Raw genomic sequence first — 27,212 nt, 5'->3', positions numbered from 1 at the left:
TGTTCTAAATATGCAGATGTACTGCTTTTAAATCCAATATTTTAACGTTTGTTATTTTGAGTTATTTTGCAGTTATAGGAAATAATACAGAGAGATTCCATGAACTCTTTAGCCAGTTTTCCCCATTGGTAACTTACAGTATAGTGCTACGTGGTACTATATTTTATGGTGCAATATCACAGCCTTAACCCCTGGCAACCATTAATCTCTTCTCCATTTCTATAATTTTGTCATTTCAAGAATTTCCTATTTATGGAATCATACAGATTGTAAGATTTTGAGATTGGCTTTTTTGTTTCAGTACAATTCTCTGCAGATTGTTGCATGAATCTATAGTTTTTTCCTTTTTATTGCCGAGTAGTATTCCATGGTATGGTTGCATCACTGTTTAACCATTCACGCATTGAACAACACCTGGGTTGTTTCCTGTTTCTGACTATAATGAATAATGCTGAGCGTTATTATGAAGGCTAGAAGTATTCATGTAGAGTTTGTTGAGTAAATGTAGGTGTTCATTTCCCTGGAAAAAGTGCTCAGGAGTGTAATCGCTGGGTCATATGTAGCTGCATGTTTAATTTTTTCCAGAGTGTTTTTCCAGATTGTTTTCCACAGTGGCTCTGCCATGTTACATTTTTACTAGCAATGTGAATGATTCAGTTTCTCCACATCCTCACCAGCATTTGGTGTCGTCACTATTTGTTATTTTAGCCATTATGATAGTTATGTAAGTAGTATCTCATTGTGGTTTTACTTTGCATTCCCATAATGGCTAGTGATCTTTCCATGTGCTAATTTGCCATCTGTATATCCTCTTTGGTGAAATATCTCTAAATATCTTTTGCCTATTTCTAATTGGATTGAGTTTTTTACGGTTGAGTTTTAAACATTTATAATGTATTCTAGATTCCAGTTCTTCATTAGGTATATGATCTGTAAATATTTTCTCCCCATCTTCAGTTTGTCTTTTGATCCTCTTAACAGGGCTTTTAGCAGAGCGAATGTTTTTAATTTTAATGAAGTCCACTTTATTAGTTTTTCATCTTATGAATCATGTTTTGCATATTTTAGCTAAAAGTTTAGCGTTTTTGAAAAGTTTTATAGTTTTTATAGTTTTATGTTTTACATTTAAGTTCAAGATTCATTTTTAGTTAATTTTTGCAGAAAGCGTAAGGCATGTTGAGCTTCAATTTTCTTTTCCAAGACGTCCGATGGCTTGGAGCAATATTTGTTCTAAAGGCTATCTTTCCTCTGTTGAATTGCTTTTGCTTCTATGTCAAAAATCAGTTTCCAAAGGAGTAGACTGATTCTCTCTGCTTTATTCTTCTTTGTTAAGATCTTTTTTTTTAAGCTGTTCTAGGGACTGTGCCTTTCCATATAGATTATAGAATAAACTCATCTCTGTCTACAAAAAACCTTATTGGGACTTTGGTAGGGACTTCATTAAACCAGCAGATCAATTTAAAGAGATCTGACATCTTTACTAGGTTGAATCTTCCAATCCGTGAACACAGTATGTCTCTTTGTTTATTTCGATCTTTGATTTCTTTCATCAACATTTTATAGTTTTCAACCTATAAGTCCTATACCTATACCTAGATATTTCTATTTTGAGTGATTGTTATTGATACTGTATTTTAAATTTTGGTTTCCATATACTCATTACAGGTACACAGAAATACTGTAGACTTTTGTATGTATATCTTGTATATTGAGGCCTTGTTGAACTCTTTAAATGGTTCTAGGAACTTGTTTGTTTATTTGTTTTTGTTTGTAGATTTCTAGGGATTTTCCATAGAAAATTAGGTCATCTGAAAATAGAAGTAGTTTTCTTTCTTCTATTCCAATCTTTTCTTGCCTTATTGTACTGGCTAGAAATTCCAGCACAATTTGAAGATGAGTAGTGAGAACAATTTTGTATTTTCCCAAGTGCTTAGGGGAAAGCATTTCATCTTCCACTATTAATATCATATTAACTGTAGCTTTTTTTATAGATGCTCATTATCAAATTGAGAAAGTTCCTCTTCATTCCCATTTTCTATGAGCTTTTTTAAAAATCATGAATAGCTGTTGAATTTTGTCAAATGCCTTTTCTTTATTAATTGATGAGATCATATGAGTTTTCTACTTTAATATATTACTATGATGGATAACATTGATTGATTTTTAAGTATCAAGCCAGCCTTTCATCCCTGATATAAACTCACTCGGTCATAGTGTATACTTCTTTTTATATATCACTGATTTTTATTTGCTAATATTTTGTTGAGTTTTTTTACAACTATATTCATGAGGGATATTTGTCTACAGATTTTTTTTTTAGTAGTGTCTTTTTCTGGTTTTGGTATCAGAGTACTATTAGCTTCATAAAATGAATTGGGAAGTGTTCATTCCTCATCCTTTTTCTGAAAGGGACCACAGAGTTGGTACTAATTCTTTTTTTTTTATGTTTATTTTCATGTTTATTTATTTATTTTTGGGAGAGAGAGAGAGAGAGAGAGAGAGAGACAGAGTGCAAGTGGGGGAGGGGCAGAGAGAGAGGGAGACACAGAATCCAAAGCAGGCTCCAGGCTCTGAGCTGTCAGCACAGAAGCTGACACGGGACTGGAACTCACAAAATATGAAATTGTGACCTGACCCAAAGTTGGATGCTTAACTGCTTACCCGCTTAACCAACTGAGCCACCCAGGCACCCCTGGTACTAATCCTTTAAATGTATGATAGAGGTTTTAGGAGTTCTCTCAACCCAGATATTGCTTTTTGGAAGCTGTAAAGTTATGAATTAAATTTCTTTAATAGTTACATGGTTGTTCTCATCTACTTCATATTGGGTATATTTGGGTAGTTTATATTTTTCAAGGAATTGGTCCATTTCATTTAAGTTGTCCAATGTATGAGTATAGAGTTGTTCATAGTATTTTCTTACTGCCCTTTTAATGTCTTCAGGGCCTACAGTGACATCTTCTGTTTTATTCCTGATTTTGATCATTTGGATTTTCTTTTTTTTTTAGTTTTGCTAGAAACTGAGTTTTACTGATACTTTCAAAGAACCAGCTTTCCATTTCATTCATTTTCTCTATTGTTTTCTGTTTCAATTCCATTGATTTCTGTTCTGATTTTTGCTTTGGGTTTATTTTGCTCTTTTTGTTTCTTTTTAGATTCTAAAAAGAAGAGATTATTGATCTGAGATTTTCCTCTTTTCTAATGTACTCTTTTTAGTGCTACAAGTTTCCTTCTCAGGACTGCTTTACCTGTGTCCCACATGTTCTGAAATGTTGTATTTTCATTTTCACTCTGTTAAATAAATGTATTTTTAAAATTTCCCTTAAGACTTCCTCTTTGATTAATGGATTATGTAGAAATTTGTTGTTTTGTTCCAAGTGTTGGGCATTTTCTGGTTTTCTTTGTGGTATTGATTTCTAGTTTGATTTCCTTGTAGTTGGAGGAAATGCTCTGTATGATTTGTTGTTTTAGATTTGTTCAGATTTGATTTATGAACCAGGATAGTCCTTCTTAGTGTATGTTCCATGGGCATTTGAAAAGACTGTACAAGTGCCCCTGCGTGACCCAGTCAGTTGAGCGTTTGGCTCTTGATTTCGGCTCAGGTCATGATCTTGCTATTCAGGAGATTGAGCCCCATATTGGGCTCTTGTGTTAACAGCCTGGAGCCTGCTTGGGGTTCTCTCTTTCTCTCTCTCTCTGTCCCTCCCCTGCTCATGCTCTCTATCTCAAAATAAATAAAATAAACATTAAAAAAAGTTGTACATTCTTCTGTTCTTGGGTGGAGTGTTCCCTAGATGTCAGTTACAGCCTGTTGGGTGATGTTGTTATTGATCCTTGCTGATTTATTGTCTAGTTGTTCTATCAGTTCTTAATAGAGGGGTGTTGAGGTCTTCCACTGTAAGTGTATGTTTGCCTTTTTCTCTTTTCAGTTCACCAGCTTTTGTTTTACGTAATTTGCAGCTCTCCTATTTGGTGTATTGCACAGTAGTCTCTGGGTATATTGACCATTTAATCATCTTATAATGCCCCTTTCTATCAATTTTCTTTGATCTGAAGTCTACTTTATCTAATATTAATGATGCTACTCTTGTTTTCAACAATATTTGCATGATGTATCTTTTTTTTTTCATGCTTAAACTTTCAACCTGCCTATATCATATATTTGATAAAGGACCCTAAATATAAATGACTGATAATGTGTGAGGCTTAGTAGGACAGTCCTATACCTTAGAAATATTCTTTGGCTCCAAGTGTGTGCTAGAACAGGAGGGGGCTAAAGGGAGGATTCAAGTGTATAGGACAGGGCCATCCCATCTATGGACATGTTGTGCACTGCAGCCTGCTGCCATAGGTGATAGTTCTGGGAAGGGACAATAGAAATCTCTGTGGATAATTGCATATAAACCAAAGGACTTCCTCCCACTGCCTGTCATCACCACCTACCCATGGCCTGGAATGGAACTCTTGGAACTCTGACCCTACCCAAGGGAGTGGGGAAAAAACTTGAAGAAAGACTGAAGCCTTGAAAGTGAAATAAAAAGATGTGCTGATCTGGGGCCTGTTTGCCCTTAGATGCAAACCCCATGCCCTTCCCCTGTTTGCCCTTAGATGCAAACCCCATGCCCTTCCCCTGTTTGCCTCCATGTTGCAGAAGGGCTAAGCCCTGAAGGGTGTTTTCCTGGTTCTCATGATGGCAGGAGTCTACATTTGGCTAAATGTCAGGCACTGGCAGGAGATCAGAGGGCAGGAGGAGAGGAGAACCTATGTACATTTCCCCCTTTTCCCTGCCATAAAGGACTACTTGGCAGTAGCTGTTTCTCCTCTGTGGCCATAGCTCCCAGGTTGGCCATAGCTCCCAGTTTGGCCATACTTTTGGGTCCCTGGGCTCCAGTAACCCTCTCTACTCCCCTTATTTCTCCAGCAAGGGTCTATGCTCACTTCACCAACTCCTGTTTAGCTTCTGAGTTCTTCCATTGCCTGTGTTATCCTTTCCTTGTGTTTAGTTGTCTGTTTGGAAAAACTTGAAGTGGTCTCTATTTTCCTAGTTAGCCCCTGATGCAAACAAAAGGGTTTAGAGGAAATGTGCAATGTGGTATTTCTTACACACTTGGCTTTGTAGTTTCTCTTTCTTTTCTTTTTTTTTTTTATTAAATTTTTAAATATTTATTTATTTTTGAGAGAAAGAATGTGAGCAGGGGAGGGGCAGAGAGAGAGGGAGACACAGAATCTGAAGCAGGCTTCAGGCTCCAAGCTGTCAGCACAGAGCCCTACCTGGGGCTCAAACTAACAAACCATGAAGTCATGACCTGAGCCGAAGTCCAGTGCTTAACAGACTGAACTACCCAGGCGCCCTGTAGTTTCTGTTTTATATCCACTATGTTATTATCAAATTTACCTATCCTGTTCTCGTAAGCTGGCTGTTTGCTATTTACTATTTACATCATAAATACTATTTACATCAATGTATAATCCTTCCCAGACAACCGTCATTTTAAAGTGATTTTTCTGGGGAGGCTGGCTTGAGGCAAAGATGGCCTTTCAGATCACAAGGTCTATTCTACCTTTGTCCCTATTGTTTATAAGCACAGCATTTTTCTTTGTAGATTGAATAGATCATCCTCACAGAATATGGGAAAGCTCTGGCAAGAGCTTCCACATTCCCCACCTCCCTTGAGCTCCAGCCCCTACAAGCCACAACACATCTGAATTAAGGCAGTCCCAGTCAGAGTCTTTAGGTGGCACAGACATGTCATTGAGGGGCCACACGTAAAGCTATTATCAGTCATTAACCGCCTCACGAATTGGTTTGTTAGGTAGGTGTTCTATGTGACAATCCTAGACTGAAGTTTTGATTGGATGAAGAGTTAAGGCAAGGATGCAAGCACCACCCAAGGAGCAAGGCAATTAGGAGACAATGCTCTCCTAAGAGGGTTAGCCTGGAGCCTAATAAACTCAAGGGCAAGGGCACCTGGGTGGCTCAGTCATTTGAGCATCTGACTCTTGATTTCAGCTCGGGTCTAGATCTTGCAATTCGTGGGATGGAGCCCTGCACTGGGCTCTGCACTGTCATGACAGCAAGGAGCCTGTTTGGGATTCTCTTTCTCTGCCCCTCCCCTGCATGCCCCTTGAGCACAGGTGCTCGCTCTCACTCTGTCTCTGTCTCTCTAAATGAATAAACTTAAAAACAAAAAAACCAAAAAACTTAAGGACAAATCAGCACTTTGTTGCTTTTGGTCAAAAAAAACATCGCTAAACGTTCAGAGCAAAGAGCAAGTACAAGGCATTCTTCTGAAAAGGTTTTAAGATTTCAGACGGGACAGAATGAAAGGAAGTTTCCTAATATAATATACACATTGTTTTGGAAGTGGTTTTATGAGAATGATCATCAGAACAATTCACTGCTGTGTCACACAGATTATAATCTGCAATAACTTTCAGTGTGTTCTCCTGAAGTACTGATGCAAAAAAAAAAAAAAAAAATCCATTCGTTTATTTGATACTTAGTATGTTGTGCCAGGTTCTATATTTGAGAAGTTATGTACACATCTACGTTTGAAATAAAATAATTTATGTTTTTTGGGGCACCTGGGTAGCTCAGTCTGTTAAGCGACCGACTTCAGCTCAGGTCATGATATCGCGGCTCATGGGTTCGAGCCCCACTTTGGGCTCTGTGCTGACAGCCCAGACCCTGGAGCCTGCTTCAGATACTGTGTCTCCCTCTCTCTGCTCCTCCCCCACTCACGCTCTCTCTTTCTGTCTCTCAAAAGTAAATAAACATTTTAAAAATTTTTTAAGAGGCGCCTGGGTGTCTCAGTCGACCAGCGACCGACTTCAGCTCAGGTCACGATCTCACAGTTTGTGAGTTCAAGCCCCGCATCGGGCTCTGTGCTGACAGTCTGGAGCCTGTTTCAGATTCTGTGTCTCCCTCTCTCTCTGCCCCTCCCCTGCTCATGCTCTGTCTCTCTCTGTCTCAAAAATAAATAAAAACATTAAAAAAAATTAAACATTAAAAAAATTTTAAGTAATTTGTGTTTTCTAAAATTGTTCTTTAGAGAATATTCTTCAAAGTCTTCTTCTCCCTCTAACTTCCCATACTTACTTTAGGACACAGAGAGGTAGTATAAAATGTCTTCTAGCGGAGAAGCTGATGGGCATCGCTCTTTTGAAACAGGGGTGTTCGGGTTTATTTGTTTTTATGTTATCAGAAGCATATACAGATTTGGGAACAAGTTTGAATCAAGATTTGTTTAAATTTGTATTAAGTTTATGCCTTTTGTGTTCACATAAAGTATTTTGTTAAAAAAAAAAAAAAGAACAGTAACAACTCTCTTGGATTGAGACTGGAACATAAATTAGCAACATCTATAAACAATTTCGTCTTTCCAGTGCCTGGGTTCAGACTCGGCTCAGGCACTAAGTACAAGTGTGACCTCGAGGAAGTTAAACTTTCCAAACCTTCAGGATGTGGATAATCGGTCACTCCCTCACAAATTTGTCGAGAGGTGTAAATTTGGAAATGCACGTGAAAAGTCTTGGCATATATTCTTATCACTGAGTTTGTGAACCTGTTTGGCGGAGGAGATGCATATGAATTGAGAACAGAAAATCTTGATCAAAGAAAAGAATTTCTTACAAGAATGGAAAAGATCAAGCCTGAGGCTTCAAAAATAGCTAATCCAATCAGAATGAATTTGAATTCACCTCACTCCATTCCCTAGATATTTAGCAGTTTTCTAAGATTTGAAGGGTCAAATTTGTAATTTCATGGGCTTTCAGTCTGCTCAGGGCTGAGTCCTTTAAGCAGAGACTCACGAATGACAAACATCACCACACCACCTGAGGAAACGTACGTGCAGCCTAGGCCAGCGAGTCGGAGCTCCTCAGTTGGGCTGCAGGTTTGGACTGGGAGGAGGTGTTACGACTCCTCCTCCCGTTCCCAGTCCGCAACTCCCCCGCCCCCGCCAACTACTTCGGGCCTCTTAGCGCCTTTCTCCGGCCGGCCCGCCCTTCCTCCGGGTGTCAGAGCGGGGCGCAGGAGGCGGGCCCAGCGCAGACGGGCTGCGCCTCCGCAGCCGGAGGGAGGAGGGCGGGAAGGCGGGCGGCGGAGGAGGAGGAGGAGGAGGAGGAGGAGGCGGGGACTACGCCGGGCGGTAGCTGGCTCCGAGCGCGGTGGGAGAGGAGAGGGTACCCGGCTGGCTCGGCTGGCGGCCTCTGCCCGGATCTCGGCGCCGCAGCCCTGCGCCTCTCCCGCCCTTCTCTCCGGCTCTGCGGCCCAGGCGCGGCGGAGGTGGCAGAGCCCTGGGCCACCGGTAGGTTGCACGGGGACGGCGGTTCCGCCTGCAACCTTTTGTGCTGCAGAAAAGGTGGTGGTGATGGGTGGGTGGGTTGGGGGGGTGCTCCAGTCACCGAGCTCCGGTGCCAGCCCAGTCGCGGCACCGCCCCTTCCTCCCTGCCTCGTGTCGGGGCCGGGCGCGCGGTGCCCGCGGTGCCCGCGCGGTGCCGGGGAACCCCAGGCGGGCGGGTCGGCCTCGGGGTGAACGACGAGGCGACCCCAGGGGCCCCGAGCCTTGGCGGGCTGGTCCCTGAGCGCCCGAGCTGGAGGCTGGGCTCTGGTGAACTGGGTGGGGCCCCTACGGGGTGCGGGGAGCCCGCGGCTGCTTGGCACAGGGGTGGGGCTGGAGACGCCGTGAGTGTGCAGCGCGTGTGAGTGTGCGGGGGCGTGCGCCCCCGTGTGCGCGCGGCGTGCGCTCGCCGGGGAGGTGCGGGGACCCGACCATCCGGAGCGCCTCTCCCGCGGTGCGGCGGTGCGGAAGTCCAGGCGCGTTGGCGCGCACGCTGGTTCCTCCGCCGGCGTGCCCGCACCGCGGGGCAGACGGCCTCGGGGCCCCATTGAGAAGTAGCTCTTTCCCCGGCCTGCTGCGCCTCTGGCGGCGCGCCACGGCCGCGCGCCTGGTGCGACTGCCCCGGCCAGATAGCGCCCACGGGCGAGCCCTGAAGGTCTTATCTCGCCGGCCCTCCTCGCCCCCACTGCAATCCTGGGGGTGAGGTCGCCCGAGAGCCCGCAGCCCGCGCCCGCTGCGCGTCTGCGGGTACAGCGGGGACGGACAGGCCGGCAGTGCCGGGAGGGGCGCGCTTGTAGATTGGGGCGGGTTGCTGGCCAGAAGCGAAAGCGGCAGATTTGTTGTTGGGCATTGCCGCCCTCTCCCCACCTGTCGCGGGTGGACTTTTGTAGGGCGGGTGATAAGCGGGGGAAAGGGGTTTCCAGGCGGGCGGCAGTCAGACGCTGAGCAGGCGGCCCCATTGTGAAGCTGCCAAACTCTCTCTAGTGGTGGAATCTGCAAATCTGCCAGCAAGGAGATGGGAAAATGAAGGGAATGACGGCCCCGTCCTTTTCCCCTTGCAAGTGTTCCACGTCCTTAGGGTTTTCCTGCTTCTCCACCCACTTCGGTTTGCATCCGGGTGGGTTACTGATGAGTGTCGAGCCAAGATGCTCACAGTGTCTGTGCATGGTGGTTGTACATAGGTAAAACTGGGGCTGGGAACTTTTTAATCATTTGAGGAAGAATGGAGGCAGTAGCATTTAATCGCATGCTTGCTACTCCTAGCCCAAAGAGCAATTCTTGCAAAACCTTTCTGACGTTACTAGACTTCATTTTACATTGTTTTTCTCAGATGAGCCACTCTACAATTTAGAGTTGTTAGTTGCTTTGTATGTTTTTTTTAACCCCGTAGAAGTTACGCTCTCAGGGAGATATAAATGATCTCCGTTTATTTTCCCAGTGATTTCAAAATAAAGTGTTGGTTATTATTGCAGAAGCTTTTGGTACTTTATTAATTAAAGGCCATGCTTTGTGCTTACAGTTATGTTTAATGAATGTTTCACAGATTTCAGTGTTTTTATCATGTAACTGTGTATGCATTATAAACTTAATAAAATGTCCAGGATGAAATACAAGGATTAATGAGCCCCTAGACCTCTTGATTTGATAAGAATGGTGTATAGAAAATGCTTCTGTCAGCATTTTAGTTAATTGCAAATGAGACTGTTTAATAGTGACTATTCCAAGATGTAAGATACATAGGATATTCATTGACCTTGCATAATGGTCAGTAAATTTGTTTACCTTCTCTGTGTAACTTTGTATGCTTTGGGAAGCTATTGTACACTCTTAAAAGTATGTAGTGTGGTAGAAGTGATAAAACTTTATATACAGTGTTTAAATTTTCTTTGCTGTTGCCAATTTATATCCTCTGGGGGAAGAATCACCTCTTTCCTCCAGAGAGAACTCTTGATTTCATCACAGGCCTATCAGAAGTTGTTTCTGGTTTTAAGCTTTCATGTGGAAGGTTAGCCATTTCCACCATGTGCACCTGTCCCATTTCGGTTATGTTTCCTAGGAGGCAAATTTCTTGTAAAGACTGCATGTAGACCCCAGTTCCAGTTACCATCAGTCATATTTGTAGTGAAACTCCCATTTTTTTTTTTTTCCTAAAAGTAGAAGGTGACTTCACATAATGGTAAGACAACATTGGTAATCTAGCTTTAATTTCTACTAGCAGAAACAGAGGGGAAAATGAATGCTGCACTTTGAGGGGGTTGCTATTGAAAGAACTGATACTAGCAAGAGAAACACATTTTTGTCTACTGAACCAATTATGGGTTGTCTTACCACCCTGGTGAGATTAGTGATTTGTTTGTAAGGTCAAGGATGGTTTCAGAACAGTCACACTCAACAGCTCTTAAAATTTTTGATGTTAGTTTTTATGAGTTACGAATGGAAAAGTAAGATTAAAGTAATCTTTAAGAGGATCATGTAGGGTAGGCACAGCTAAGCATTTTGTTTTCATTGTGTGTGTTGTGCTTTAGCAGCTAACCTGTTTTATTTCTGCTCAGTGTTTTGTGACTTGAGAGATGTTTTGGTCTGTGTCTTTTTTGTTTTTAGAGTAATATTTGAGACTGGTGGTTGCAAAATATTTTCATTAATCTGAATGCGACTTTTAAAAATAGCTGTTTTTTTTTTTTTTTTTTTTTTCCAGGTGCTTTTTTAAAATTACTGATCGGTCCTCAAAGATCTACTCTGAGAAATACTCCCTGTTTCCTTTTTTTTTTCTTTGTGTTTTTGAATCTAGAATTAGAACCCATAACCACTACTCTACCAGTTTCCTTTGCCCAAAATTTATCTTTTCATAACATAATCTTTAATGATTAGTGGGATTTATTTACCAGAATTTTGCAAGGGCTATTTCCTGGCCTTCATATTTATAACCATATGGTTTGGAAGTGATAGATGTTAATTTTTTTTCTTACTGCTATTTTGTTAGTGGATCTGTGCTGAAGTCTGATATTTAGGGCTTTTTTGAGTGTAGAGATTTTGTGTGTGGGTTTGAACATTTCCATGTGGGAGCTTTCTGCATTTGGGGAAAAAAAAACACTCCCTTCTCTGGGTTCCCAGGACCATTCAGGTTTCCTGTTCTGTGTATTAGATGTATATTATTTCCATGTCTGTCTGTCTTTCCTTCCCAGCTTCACTTTTTCTATTTGCCCCAGTGCCTGTACAATGCTGGGATATAATAAAACTCCAGAAATACTGTTGAATGACAGAATGAGCAAATGAATAATTGAATGGCTCAATGGATACACCCAAAGAAATACTCCTCAGATCTGTATGGGAAGCCACTGTGCAAGCAGAGGGGGCTTTCTTTCCCTTTTCCCCCCTGTTTTAATTCATTGCCTTTTCATTGTTAAATATTACTTTTGAGTAGAATAACAATGTAATTGCCAAACTGGGACACTTTTGAGAGATAAAGGGCATGCTATAAATAATTATGCCAGAGAACAGGCTCTGACAGAGACATGGCCACCCTACTTTTGAAGGACATTCTTCTTTATTTACCTGTTTTGCTATCTATCACCTTGCCTGTGAAATTTGACACACTCCTAGTTAATGTTTGCAAACTTAAAAAAAAAATTTTTTTTTAATGTTTTTAGTTATTTTTGAGACAGAGCATGCGCATGGGAGGGTCAGAAAGAGGGGAGACACAGAATCTGAATAGGCTCCAGGCTCTGAGCTGTCAGCACAGAGCCTGACACGGGGATCGAACTCATGGAGTGTGAGATCATGACCTGAGCTGAGGTTGGACGCTTAACTGACTGAGCCATCCAGGCGCCCCAGTTTGCAAACTTTTCTATCTGCAGAAGATTCATTTGCAGTCGTGTGTTGAGTGTCTTTTGCTTACTCACTCATGGCCTCCCTATCCAGAGGCCTGTGGGGAAGTCCTTGGCAATGCTCAGTTTTCCCTATTTACAGTGCTTACAAGATAATGTCACAGGGTTTTCTGTTTGTTTCAGCTGTTTATAGCTGGAAGCATTATGTACTCTAGCCTCTGGTCTGTTTACTTCAGTCTGTCTTTCTACACAGCATTTAGTACATCTTGTAAGAATTACACGTGAATTCTTTTCCTTCTTGCTGACTGTTTTTGAGAGGAGATGCATTGATACGTCGCCAAGCCTTCATGTTCAAAACATTGGCCAGAATCAGTTGCAAGTGTTAAGAGATTTATAGATTTTAAAAGTACTCTAAAAATGTTATTTCAATCTAAAACTTTATTCTAGATTTGAAAGCAGAGGAACCTTAAAGTGATTATCTCCGCCAGCCCTGGAGCTGAAGTGGAAATTTAGGAAATGGTTGCTAATTTCATAGTAAACAAAGTGTATTAACTCACCTTCCCTATTATGACAGTGTCCGTGGGCTTTGGAGTCAGACCGGTAGGCATTGAGATTCTTGCTTGGACTCTCAAATAGTATTATTTGATTGAATACTTTAAAATGGGGGTAGTATTTTCCTCAGGGAGTAGCTATAAATCCCTTATAGCTTTTAGCGTAAAGAAGGTGTTCAAAAATACTGGTTTCTTTTTTATTAAAAATCCCAATCTGTTGGAAACTTTTATATTAGACTCCTAATTGTTTGTAGTAGATGAGGGTAAGCCCTTACTATAGTTTTTTGTTTTGTTGTTTGTTTTTGTAACTAGTTTCCTTTATAGGCAGTCTCTTTAAAGAAGTTATATTCTTATACTCGTGTCTGGTCTCATTCTTTTGATTCTTCCCCTTTTTCATCATCTTTATCCTCCTCCTCCTCTTAGTCCCTGTGCACAGATAGCAGGTGGTACACGCCTGACAGAAAGCAAAGTCAGAAATGAGTAAAACTGAGACCAGGAAAGGAGCTGCCGTACCTTGGTGTTGCCCGGGTGGCTCCCTTGGACTCTGTGTTTGTATTCTATTTTTGGCTTGGCAGTGCCCTATTAGGGATAATCAGTTACTACACTTTGTTTACTATGAAATTACCACCATTTCCTAGACTTCCACATCAGCTCCGGGGCACGAGTGGGATAATTACTTTAAGGCTCCTCTGTTTTCCAATCCAGAATGAAGTTTTAGGTTGATTTTTCTTTTGCTGTTGAAAAAATGTTGGACAATACATTTCATCAGTGCATTTAAAAGTTTGAAGGGAAGCATGTATCACCAAGTACATGGTGCAAATTATATGAAAGTTTGATTGAGATTTTACACTGTTTTTGAAAACGATTTTTGATTTAGACTTAAACCAGATCCAGACTTTTCCCATGTTCCTCCAGCTGGGGTTTCACTCTGAAATTGCTAGAAGTCTAAATGAAGTTTATCTCACTTTGTGATAGATGTAGTCCTGAAATATTCAGCGGAAATGTTGATCTGTATTTGATGCCCAACCACTGGTTGATACGTGTTTTTCCTGCCTTACGATTTATGATTTTAAAGCATCTTACCCGCTCCTGGAAGAAAGGGCCCGTGACTTAGAATGACTTCGTGGAAGACTGCACTATGTGCTGTGACATCCTAACACTTTCCAGTTCGAAATAACACTAGAACTAGTAGCTAAAACTACCTCCCTCTAATCATTTCACAAGTGAGGCAGTAAAGCTTTAAAATAAAGTGCCTCCCCACACATTGGAAATAGAATTCCATTTACAGAAATTAATTTACATTTTTCAGGAACATGGTTATTGTGTAAAAAGCTGTACATCCGGGCTTATGGCTGAACAGAGGCCACATGTATATAAAGCAGTGTCAGTGGGCTTTGGAGTCAGACGAGATGGGGTTCGGGTTCAGACAGCGTCACCTGATGGAATACTTACACTGGGGAGGATACGTCCTCATGGAGTAGAAGTTAAGATGCAGTGAAACAATGGTGTAGGGCTTTTGGCGTCCAGAAGGTGCTCAAAAATCTTAGTTTCTTCTTTAATTTCCCTTCCCCATTAAAAATCGATTTACTTGAATTAAGAAGTCAGGTTGCCAGGGTGCCTGGGCAGCTGAGTGGGTTAAGCCTCCGACTTCGGCTCAGGTCACGATCTCACAGTTCGTGGGTTCGAGCCCCCATTCGGGCTCTGTGCTGACAGCTCGGAGCCTGCAGCCTGCTTGGAATTCTGTGTCTCCCTCTCTCTCTCTGCCCCTCCCCTGTTCACGCTCTGTCTCTGTCTCAAAAATAAAGAAACATCTACAAAAGAAAAGAAGTCAAGTTGAGCTTTCTAACGGTAGTATTGGGGAAATTTGGAGGGGTGAGTGTATGAAATAAAGAAGGTATTGTCGGGCAACAGCTTCGTGACATCACAGTTCACTTTATGTAAAAACCAGAGGCTTCATTGGTGGAGGAGAAGCTAGTGTTCATCATCGAGGTGTCTTGGCTCCCCAGTCTGAACCGGGTTTGTGCCACAGGCGGTGGCAGGGAGCGTGTCTGTTTCTTTTTTTTTTTTTTTTTTTTTTCAACGTTTATTTATTTTTGGGACAGAGAGAGACAGAGCATGAACGGGCGAGGGGCAGAGAGAGAGGGAGACACAGAATCGGAAACAGGCTCCAGGCTCTGAGCCATCAGCCCAGAGCCCGACGCGGGGCTCGAACTCACGGACCGTGAGATCGTGACCTGGTTGAAGTCGGACGCTTAACCGACTGCGCCACCCAGGCGCCCCAGCGTGTCTGTTTCTTAAGTGGACCCACGTTCCGAAGGCTGATAAACGTGTGAGCTGCTCGGAATGACCGTTCTTGGTGCACGAACTCCTTCCAGTTCCTCAAGCTGCAGGGGCAAATCCCTTTAATTCGAGAATTATCCCTTTCCTTTGGCTAAAACTCTTCAGTACTGGCAAGGGGACAGTAATAAAGTGACAAAGTCCTTGCCTTTTCCCTTGCTGTTTGCAGTGGGGCATGTTTCATGGTAGCCACTGTGTCGGGCCCTGTGCACCTGTGGGGGTGAAGTGGCTCCACAAGGCTCATCTGGGGCTCCCTCGTCCCAAGTTAAACACCACAACAGAAATGCAGCAACCAAAGAAATCTTTACAGGTGGAAAGGACTTTGGGGAATTTTCTTGGCCTTAAGAAGTTAAGCCAGTTAACTAGGAAGGTAGGAGATACAGATAGATTCTCTTACACATTACCTTCCCAGGTAGGGGGAAGACGCAAAGGAGATGCTAGAAACCTTAAGCACTGTGGTAACTCCAAAGAAGTGTTTTTCAAATTGTTGCTGGGAAGGAAGGAAGGGAGGGAGGGAGGGAGGGAGGAAGGAAGGAAGGAAGGAAGGAAGGAAGGAAGGAAGGAAGGAAGGAAGGAAGGAAGGAAGGAAGGAAGGAAGGAAGGAAGGGCATTGTTTTCCAAGACCTTTCCGTTTATTTGCTTCAGAGCAGCAGTCTTATGAAGGATTTTTAATTGTTGCTATTTTGTGGCTAAAATGAGTAGACACCAAAAATTAATTGCATGACAATAACATCACACATCCATAAAGGACTTTGCAGAATATGTTCACCTGCCTCCTCTCATTAGATCCATACAACAACTGTATGAGGAGGAAGGGTGGTACTGTCCTCATATTAAATAATTGCTCTTGATGTAAGGTCAAGAGGCAGTGTTGTTAGCAAGGCCAGGACTAGGACCTGTTCTTTTGACCTCAGCCTCAGGGTTACTTTTTCCATAGGATACTCTGAATCTCTTGAACACACGAATTGGTGGTGGAATCGACTTTGAACCCCCCAAGTTTTTGTGTCTCTGTGTTTAGTCCAGTTAGCTGCTCTTAGTCTCAAGGTAGAATTTCAGCAGCAGAATACAGAGGAACAAACATGATAAAGTGTTTGAAGTTAAAATTTAGCCGAACAAACTCAAATTGCTTTAATGAAATGAATTAATATTGTGTCCTCTCTAACCTGTACCTGGTGTTAGTACCTCCTGCTAGTTTCATCCTCTTTTGCAGTTAGAATTCTTATAATTGCTTTGTAAGTTGTGTTACTTGTTATATTAAAGGTTTATTTTTATATTTCATGTTTAGTATCTGGAGTAGAGCAGAAAAAATAGTATGCCTGTGTTCCCTTGGGACTCATTGGACATTGTACAGTGACATCTTCTGGGATTTAGTCTGGTGAGTTATATTTTGCTTTTTCTGTTTGTTAACCAGTTGTGTGAACATAGTATCGTAATGTAATTTAAGGACCACATAAACGATGAACATGAAATGTCAGTATATCATTGCAAGTATGTACACTACAATTACGAATTTTTTCATGATGAGAACTGAAATTACTGTTGCAGAATGAGACTGTTACTATCTTGAAGTGTTTGCTTCATTGACTGAGTAGGTTTTTTTTTTTATTCCCTATAAGATACAGGACATTTTATGGAATAAGATTTCAAAATAGAGTAGTTAAGAGGTAGTTGCTCTAATTTCAGGGAGATTTTAGTAAAACATGAATCCCTAGGGATTGGCACAATAATTTGCAAAAAGTTCTAGTTGTATATTATCCCACATAAAGAATGGCAAACAGGTGACTGAATGGAGCATCATTTTCACTTGGTCATGTAGCAGTTCACTGCAAGTATGACGTTCCTTTTATTACTCCATGAATTTAAACTCGTTCAAATTATGCAGTGCTGTTGTCTTCTTTTAGTTCTTTTTCAGTGTGTCATCTGTGTATCTGTGCCAACACAGGTGTCCATGTGACTCCATCTCTTTGAAGGTGAAAAACATTTAATAATGATCATTATAGCTTTTAGCATTTTAAAAAGTGTGTTAGTGTGAGTTCATGCTTTGGTATGTCCTTCTGCTTGGGCAATGTTTTTGTAGGTCCTTCGTTTGAATTAGAGTCATCATAATCCTTGGGGGGTGGGGGGAATCCTTGGGGAAAAAAATCTAGTTTCCTAATGAGTGATTTCCAAATTAGCAGTCAGCAGCAGAATGACTCAAAAGAATGATGGGGGAAAACCAACACTTTGGTGTCACTAGGTAGATATAGCTTATTAGATTTATGAAAATGCATTTGAAAACATTGACAAAATGGAAACATTACTACATTTTCAGTTTTGAGAAAGAAAGCAAGAAGTACAAAATACTTTTAGAGGATACTGAGTAAGAAATACTGTGGCTGGGTTATTAACTCATCTGATTTAAATAAAGCACGAAAGTACTTGCAGTGAGAAGAAGCTACAGGAATGTGTGTGTCTGTCTGTCTCTATCTTTCTCTCCAGATCCATGTCTGTAGACAAATGCATGTATACATAATTATAGATATATTTATAAATGATAGGACAGTCTGGCATAGCTGCAGAAGGTGAAATGAACCAACTCAAGAGGCAGTAAGTTACTTGTAATTGAAGGTGTTCAAACACACACTGTAACAGCCATTAAGATTCCTTCTGATTCTGAGATTAGATAATGTGAAGAATTTTAAAAGTAGGACAGTCAAAAACTTGGAAATATGTGATAGACTTCTTTTATTTTTAAAGTCTGAATTATTGACATATAAATTATATATAGTGAAATTCACCCTTTTGTATAGTTTGATGAGTTTTGACAAATGTATCCAGTTGTAGAAAGACCACTACAGTCAATATGTAGAGTATTTTAATCACCCCCCGTTGTAGCATTTTGTAGTCATTGATTTTTTTCCAGAATGTCCTATAAATAGGATCACACAGTATGTAGCATTTTCTGTCTGCAACTTTCACTTGTGTAATGCTAGTCTGCTCCTTTTTGTTGCTGAGTGGTATTCCACTGTATGGACGGACCATGGTTTATTTTTCCATTTCCCTGTTGATGGACATTTGGATTGTTTCCAGTTTTTTTTTTTTTTTTTTTTAATTTTTTTTTTTTTTTTCAACGTTTATTTATTTTTGGGACAGAGAGAGACAGAGCATGAACGGGGGAGGGGCAGAGAGAGAGGGAGACACAGAATCGGAAACAGGCTCCAGGCTCTGAGCCATCAGCCCAGAGCCCGACGCGGGGCTCGAACTCACGGACCGTGAGATCGTGACCTGGCTGAAGTCGGACGCTTAACCGACTGCGCCACCCAGGCGCCCCTGGATTGTTTCCAGTTTTTGGTGATTAAGAATGAAACTGTTAAAAACATTCACATTCAGGTCTTTGTGTGAATATACATTTTCATTTTTCTTAGTAGGTAAATGCCTACAAGTTGGGTAGGTGGGTTTTTTAATAAGTACTTATTTAACTGTACAAGTAATTGCCAGACTGTTGTCCAAAGAGCTGTATCTGACAGAGGCTGCTAAGAAACTAAAGTAACTGTACCAAAGTGTGTGCAGATGAAGGGGCCTGCTTCTCATTCAGCACTGATTTATTTTTATTTTATATCCGGTTTTAACAAGGTTGGTTAGCAGATCATTATTAAGCCCACAATGGATTAGAAACAGTAAATTAAAGGTCTTAGAGATAGGTTGTTAGCAATTCAAAGCATACAAAAATGATATCCACTAATATGACAATAATCACTGATTGAAAGCAAACAAACAAACAAACAAACAAACAAAAAAGGCAGTGAAATTCTCCTACTAGGTAAGTTCTCTGACAAGTTCCCGAACATGTCTGCATAGTAGAATCTCCTGGAGATCTTTTGTAAACTTCAGACCCTAGGCTGTACCCCTGATGAATTAAATCACAGATCTGGGGTAGAGCACAGACATCAGTATTTTTTGAAGCTCCTTGGATGATGTTAGCATGTGTACAAGTTTGGGAACCATGTGCTGCAGGCCCAGCATGATGAAGTTGATGGAGACAGGAAACCAGGAAATGTCTGCCTGACTCTGGGCAGGCCCCTGCCTTCATGGCTTCAGAAGTTCAGCATCCATGCAATCCAAGATCATTCTGGCATTAAAACTAGGTGGTTCTAGATATTACTAGATTGACAGTAGTCATGCTTAGGAGACTCCCCATTTTCCAAGAGCCGGCTTTATTCCAAATGGTTCATTTCTTGAAAAGGATTTGGTTCACATGGTGACATTTTTGTTCTGTATATTTAGACAGTTATATCTGTTTTCTTTTAAATGGGATTGCTGTGTGTTACTAAAAGCGGTTCAAACATATGGAACAATTTTTTGATTACTGGTGGTGACTTTTTTTTGATAGGCCTGATTAAAAAAAAAAAAAAAATTCCCAGAATGCAGTATTTCTCAAAAAGAATTCTTTGTGTGGCAGTTGTGAAACTTCTCAGCTATTTTCAGAGCTGGTCTAAGGAGCTAAGGTGTTTAGGTTATATTTTTTTAAGGCCCCTTGTGCCACATGCTTAGGAAGTTAGACTTCCTGGGGAGTGTTCAAAGCTGAACAGATTCTAGACAGGCCACAGTCTTTTGAACGTCCTCATCTTGCTGTACTGGGTTCCCCACATGTGTGTTGTGGTTTGTACCTGTTGGCATTAGTTGCAACCAAAATTCATAATTGCAGGCTGTACCTAGTGTTTTTAAAATACGCACTATATGCACTGTGTACATTTTTCTAGCAAAACGTGTTACCTTGTCTAGTGTTGTCTAATTTTGAATCCTCATCTATTTCAAAGAAATAAATGGCATCCGTGAACACTGTCAGGTCTTGCATGTTTTATAAGTATATGTTAGTCCCCTTGTGACAGATTAGATTGTGAGGCAATTTGATACGGAATTAAAGAAAATTTTTTTAATTATATAAAATTTTTAAAAATACATGAATTATGTTTGTTCTTGGAACATACTTAAGAAACTCACTTTTAAAAGTACTATTCAGCTACAAGTTGACTTTTCTATTCTCATTGTACTGTGTTGTTCTAGACTCTTCTATCAACAGAAATTTTGCTGCTTTTGTTATTATTAACAATACTTTCCCTGTTTTCTGTTTCCAGTTTTTATTTTTGCTTTAAACTATATATGAAAGGCATTAATGGAATCAATAAGGATGTTGTTGGTCTCTGATTTCTAGTGTTCAGCAGTGCAGAAGTTAGCATTGTGCCTGATTTCCCGCCTCATGTTTATTCTTATTGATGCAGTGGGAGAGGGTGCCTGTTGCACATACCCGCAGTGTTTACAAGAGTTCTTGTAATCTTTTACCTTGGCAGTATGCGTTTATGATGCACAGTTTATTTTAGGATATGAAGCAAAATGCTTAGTCATGAGCAGTTTATGAAGAATAACAAACCTATAAGCAAATTTTTCATGCGAAAATATGAAGCATGTTCTGCCAAACAAAGGCCATCTCCAATTGTAGTCATGGTAGCCATGTTTCCTGATGAGTGGTTTTAGTGAGAAATTTTGCAATGTGAAATATTGCACATCCATCTTTAGCGTCACTGGTGTATTATTATTATTATTTTATTATTTTTTTTTCTGTAGGATTGCAGAATTAGAAAGTACCTAGACTTCTTCAGAACATACTAGATGTGATCTATACTACTTCTACCCACTTAAGAGATAGCCTGTGGAAGCTGATTTGCTAACTGCTCCCAGGATCTTGCTCCAGTGTGCAAATGCAGTCAGGAAATTCTAAGGAATTTAATAGCATAAAAACTTTGCTTTCAGTCACATTGAAGAATGGAAGGCATGCTGCTTAGTCAGCATTCCACCTAGCTAAAAACAAAATATTTGCCAACCAGCATTCTCTTTTCTGAAACCCCGCCGCCACCTAGCTTCCTTAGTGCTGCATAGTAGATACTCTTTAGAAAGGCAATACATTAATTAAAAAGGATCCTTTAAAAACAAAAAAACAACAACAAAAAAAAACTAAGTGGTCTGCAAGAGTTCAGGTTGTTGCAGCATTGACATTCATTCCTACGTGAATATTAAGGTCTGAAGATGTTCTCATGAATTTGGCAGCACACTGCAGAAACCAGTGAAGCCACCTAAAAGAGCTGTTAGTTTTGAGACTCTCTTACTGTTTGGAGCAGAAATACTGATGCTTTTGTAGCAAAAACGTGCACAGTTCTCCAGAATTTACAGTTGTGCATCAAGAGAGATTGAGTAGGTTGCAGCTTTATGTGTATTTCAAACAGCGTTTTTATGTTCCAGCACAGTGAGACTATAATTCAGAAATCTGACGTAGAGTATTGACCTTAGTTACTAGGCTAAATATTTGTTAGAGTGTATTAGAAATGCTTATTTCTTTGACTTTCTCATTCGTTGGTGTTTTCTAACAAGGGAGCGGGTTGTTTACCTTAGCAAAATAACGGTAGGTTTCTTACACCAGGGCTGCTTGGCTGAAATTTCCAGAGCTCTTTAACCACATCTGTTCCTTTTGTTTGACAATCTGGGTGAAATCATTGTCTATCAGATAGATGCCTGTAGATCCTGTTAGGCAGTTTTGCCCAGGCCAGGTGATATTTTTGTGTGATGTTATGGCTGCTGGAAACTTAAGCAGTGGTGGTTACGTACCTCATGTTTCATGTTCCATCAGATTTTGACCTTTATACATCACTTTACTCACTGTCTTAAGTTTTCTCATTTTCTAGGTGCTTATTTTCTAGATAATAGATAATTTCTGCCTTTTACTCTCAGACCTTTGTATCCTGCCACCCTTTATCCTCATCCTCTAGAGAGTCTCACAGTTCTTGATGGTCTGCCTTGATGCAGCAGAATTGGCTTAGTATAGGAACACACTTCCAAGTGATTCTGTTGATCACGGAAGCCTGTGCCTGCTCTTCTTTGTGGTGATTTTGTGTGTTACCTTGTTTAGCAATTTTTATCCTTCAGAGGCAAAAAAGACTTTCAGCCTAGCTCCGTTTGAATTATTACCCAAATCAGAATGGGTGGAGTGTGAATTCATGGATTTGGGGAAGTTTATAATGTACCAAATGAGAATGCAGGAACGTGGCTGGTGGAGGTCTGTGGACTGTCATGGGGTACCAGATTTGGAAGAGACCTAAACCATTGTGTCACTTAATGTGGACTAACTGCTGGAGTGTCATCACCTGGGTCATTCTTGAGTGAGGTACCCATCTGGGTGTGTGTTCTCTTTCCTCTGTAGCCTGGGTTATTTTAGCCTCACTGACCCTCCTCGTCTTTCAGAATGGAGTATCAGAGAAACACTTCGTGCCTATAGCTGCCTGTCAGGTTAGGTAGGTTGGAGGCCTTGAATCTGTCTTCTTGTGCTTCTTCTGGGCTGTAGAATTAGCGAGAAAGAAAGTATTAACTTAGTTTGTCATTTGGCTTAGGGTCAACATTTGTTTATTCAGCATAAGGTTTGACGAGGCTTGGGTTCTCTAAAGTTGATTAGGTAAGAAATCTTCAGGTTTTTGTGTGCATGTCAAAGTAGCTGATAGTCGCCTACTATTCCTGTCCTGTTAACAGAGCTATAAATTACACGGTCAAATATAAATTTATTTTTACATTAATAATATAGAATAAAGTCAATCGCTTTAAATCCGGAGGGTCTGAAGGGCTACAGTATCTTGATTAAATTAAATTTGGGAATGCATAGTCTAAGATTTAGAACAGGAAGTAAGTAGAGTTCTGTGGATCCCTTTGGCGTTTGCTGTATCTCAGGAATCCTTATTAGTGTTAGTTTTCAGTTGTGCTATGGATGTGGGCTGTAGTGAGGACAGGATAGTATCTGGGAACTTCTTCATAGTCTTGGTTTATTTTCTAATGAAGGAAAGTATAGCGTGTAAATGAGGGAATAAGGTTCTTTTTTTTTTTTTTTCTTCTTCTAAATTAAGCTTTAGAATTGCTTGGATTTTAAATGAATACCCAAACTTTGGGAAGAGCTTCAATTAGGGAAAGGTTGTTTTACAACGAGATTTTATAAAAATTATTTAATAAATTTATTTTTCAATAAATTTTTCATCTTAAAGTTGACATCTTAATAGTTGACTCTTAGACATCGTTTTGATTAGCCATCTGAGATTCTTAAAACTGTGTTTTCTACTTCTGATTGATGATCAAGTAGAAATAAAGTTTTTCTGAAATGACACGGCCACTCGCTTTTCAAAAGTTTGATTTATCAGCGGCTTTCTAGAAACGTGGCCATTATTTGTGGTACTTGGTGTCAGTAGGGTTTTCCAAACTATGTAATGTGATAATCGTGTTGAATAATACCAGCATTCATTGAGAATTGTTCTGCCATTTTTTATACTATTCAAAAGTACGGTGTTTTAGGTATTGCAAAATAAAATAACTCTCAGACCAATAGCTGATTAAACAATCAAAGTACATCTGATATTTTATATAAATTCACTGTTAAAAATGACCTGATGTATTGGATTGGGGTTTATTTTTAAACTACAAAATGGTTTGCTCTAAACAATTCATTGGGTGTATGGGAGGAACAACATTTACAACATTTGGGGAACTTTCCCTGAAGGCTCCCCATATCTTAAAAAGAAAAATTGGGTCTGATTGGAACCTTTGCAGAAAGGTTTTTTATCTTTCATAAAAGTCCCTTAAACACAATTGAAAAACAAAATTGTGGGCGTGAGGAGCTGAGTGCTTGTTTTAAATTAAATGATGGAAAATGTAAAGATTTAAATTTTCAGGTTGGGAACGTTTAGTGGATTCTTGGTAAATAAACTGTGTGTATTTTTATTTGCTTAATGTTGAGATCTGTATTTGATTTGCTTAATAGCACATCGAGGAATAAACTTTGTGTGATTTGTGTGGAGTGCCTCATTTAGAGAAGTATTGTTTTCTGTTTGCTTCTTGTCTGAACCTTTTAGTAGTACTCCAGACTTTAACCTGCCTTTGAGTTCTTGAAGGCAGAGAAGTAGTAGTCATTTTATGCCTGCTCTGGAATGCTTTATAGACACAGATAAAAATCTGGCGGTTGTTCACTGGCTGTTCTTCAGGCCAGTGTTATTTCATGCTCCCTGAGCCTTCTAAAATGATCAGCGTGGCCCAGGATTCTGTGTCTTATACCTTTACAATCTGAGTCTGTTTGCTTTCAGGGGTGCGCAGACTGGTGCCTAAGATGGAAGTAGATGTTAATGGAGAGTCCAGAAGTACCCTGGCCACCCTGTCCTTGCCTGTGGCGGAGGCGAGCTCCCCAGGAAAGGCAGAAGCAGAGAAGCCGCGCTGTTCCAGCACGCCGTGCTCGCCGATGCGCCGGACTGTGTCGGGCTACCAGATCCTGCACATGGACTCTAACTATCTGGTGGGCTTCACAACTGGTGAGGAACTCCTGAAGTTAGCCCAGAAGTGCACAGGAGGTGAAGAGAGTAAGGGAGAAGCTGTGCCTTCCATGCGCTCCAAGCAGCTGGATGCAGGACTTGCACGTTCCTCTCGTTTGTATAAAACCAGAAGTAGGTACTACCAGCCATACGAGATTCCGGCGGTCAATGGCAGGAGGCGAAGGCGGATGCCCAGCTCGGGAGACAAGTGCACTAAATCTTTACCTTATGAACCTTACAAGGCCCTCCATGGGCCCCTGCCTCTTTGTCTTCTTAAAGGTAAGAGGGCTCACTCCAAATCTCTGGACTACCTCAATCTAGATAAAATGAACATCAAGGAGCCAGCCGACACCGAAGTGCTCCAGTACCAGCTTCAACACCTAACCCTCAGAGGGGACCGTGTGTTTGCTAGGAATAACACATGAATGACTTACAGAGAGTGCAGACCAGTCTAGGCCAGCCTGTGCTTGGCGGGAAAAGACCAGTCTAGGCCAGCCTGCGCTTGGCAGGAAACCCACTGTTGTACTCTGTACAGGACTCTTCATGTTACGAATGGTTATATCAGCTCAGCGTTCCTGGAACAGAAAAATTGTTTGGATCAGATTTCAAATGCAGGGATGAAATCACAGGTACTTTGGGGGAAATCATTCTAGAGCACGCAACTGCAAAGAACACAGAATGTTGGCCGTTAGTCTGTATAGCTTTTTAGCTAGGAAAAAAGGCTTCGGGTACAGTAATACCATCTTTATGATTCTGACACTCAAATTGGGAATGTTATATGCTTGGTTGTTGCTGACTTGGTATGATTCATTAGAAATTGATATCCTTAAGTACTCAAGTACTTCTCTAATCTCTGTATTTTACTATAAAATGTATGTAATGATTTGTTTTACGAAATTTAGAACTTGAACATTGCTGAATTGGACCACTTTTTATTTTTAAATATTGAGTTTAAAGATTTTATAACTGGTTTTGCACTGAAAAAATTAACATTTCAGATTGACAAGAGAATAATCTTTCTTCACTTGTCTCAATAATACTATTGAGCAATGAATTTTTTTATTTCCGCATGGAAAGTTATTGATCTCTATGGCTGTAAAATATTTCTTTATAGCATTATTAAAGTGTGTCTTAATACAATTAAATTTGGGATACAAAGTATTTATTTTACAATGGGTGGGGGGAAGCTTTTCCAGAAAGTTTCCAATATGAAGTTTTCATAAGTTAAAAAAGTTTCCTTAGTGCTTACTTTCTAAGTTAAAATTCATCTGGAACTTTAAAATGGAAAGGATTCTTTTAATTGTGGATGATAGGCATAATACTGTTTGCATCTGAATGTTCTGTAAGTGAATGAAACTTTAATAGAAGGACTCATGATTTCTACTATCGAATGCTTAAACTAAGTATGAAGTGATACCATTCAGCATGGCATCGGGTCATTCCAGTTTTAGTTCTGTGCAGCTCAAAGCGCTCATTGAAATTTCAGTTTCTAGGATTAGTGTGGGAGCCTAAAGGGCTTCTACAGTTTTAATGGGTTAATCCTGGATTACTTAACAATTTATGTCAATTGCACTGGTTTAATTTGTTGCTAAAGAAATAATGCCCTGGCTTTAGTAACAAATACAGCTCAACTATTCTTGAATATATTTTGAGGAAAATGTATGTAACTTAACCTTTTGTAAAAGTTTCTATTTTTTTTTTCTTTTTTGACTCTTGAAGGTGCAATTTATTACCGAATTGGCATTTCTGGCAGCATAGAACTGCTTATTTGAAATTTTATTTTGGAGACTGTTTCTTAGGTGTTAGCCATCTTGCTTATAAAATAAGAACACCTTTTACTAATGAGTGGGTCATTCCTGGTGCAGATAATGACTTTTATTTAGCCAGAATGAATGGCTAACTCTATGTAGAGCAGAGTAAGTATTAGAAAACCCTAGGAACTCTTTAAATCAACATTTATTATACTTTCACTGAGGCAAATCATGTGAAAGAGCCTTGGGGAAGTTGACCCATATCTTAAGACTGTGTTGGTCAGATTTCTTGGTGGGCTGGAAATTTTCAGCTGTTGTATATTTTAAAGTAAATTGCACCTTTGTAACATATTGTATTGACGAATGATCACTAAGATTAACTATATCTATACAGTCATTAGTTTGACAAGAAATAGAATCCTGTCAGATGCCAAAGAGTTGGGATTTTTACGTTTAATGATTAAACACCGTTATTTATTGATGATTTACCCTGTGGAACTGTATTATTTCTAACTATGAAATAAAAGGGTGATGTAAACACACATTGTTGTGTGGTGCTTTAAACAAGGTCCATCATCAGCAGGCTAGTTACTGTTCAAGAATTCCACCTAAGGACTTGTTTTTAGGCCCCATTTTTGTAAAAAAAAAAAAAAAATTACTTTTGTAGCTCATCTGTATTTCAGGGTAAAGGATATATTCATGGCAATGGTATGCATTCAGTCCATGAGGAAACACAACTGGGTGCCTGTGACATCTGTCCCTGCTCGTGCACCTAAGTAATTTCTTGAGCTAAATAGAAATATGTAGCTCTTTCATTTTGGTTTTAAAGACAAGTGAACCTCTGTGGCAAAAATGAAGGGGTCGGAAGTTTGAGATATGACATATTTGCAATGATCTGGTTAGTAAAGAGAAATAATTTTCAGTTTGGTTGTAAGTTTTGAAAGTCTAGGTCTGTAGTTTACAGAGTGTGTTTGGAGAGCTCCTTTCGGTCTTGTTTTCTGTGCTCTCCATGATCTTGTGCTCCTAATGTAGGTAGTATCCC

At 40.3% G+C, this 27,212-nt stretch overlaps 1 protein-coding gene across 1 annotated transcript; it reads left to right on the top strand.

Annotated features, from left to right (window-relative positions):
* Window positions 1-8,035: 8,035 nt before the first annotated feature.
* MACIR (macrophage immunometabolism regulator) lies at window positions 8,036-26,712 on the top strand. The gene is made up of 2 exons (XM_086687518.1): window positions 8,036-8,309; window positions 24,198-26,712. The coding sequence occupies exon 2, from the start codon at window positions 24,221-24,223 to the stop codon at window positions 24,842-24,844; it is 624 nt and encodes a 207-aa protein (XP_086543644.1). The 5' UTR covers window positions 8,036-8,309; window positions 24,198-24,220; the 3' UTR covers window positions 24,845-26,712.
* The last annotated feature ends 500 nt before the right edge of the window (window positions 26,713-27,212 follow it).

This window comes from Puma concolor, chromosome A1 (genome assembly GCF_028749965.1).
Source record: "Puma concolor isolate L17-30 chromosome A1, mPumCon1.1.hap2, whole genome shotgun sequence".
Taxonomy (NCBI): Eukaryota; Metazoa; Chordata; class Mammalia; order Carnivora; family Felidae; genus Puma; species Puma concolor.
Note: the sequence above shows the minus strand (reverse complement) of the source record. Positions and strands in the feature narration are given on the sequence as shown.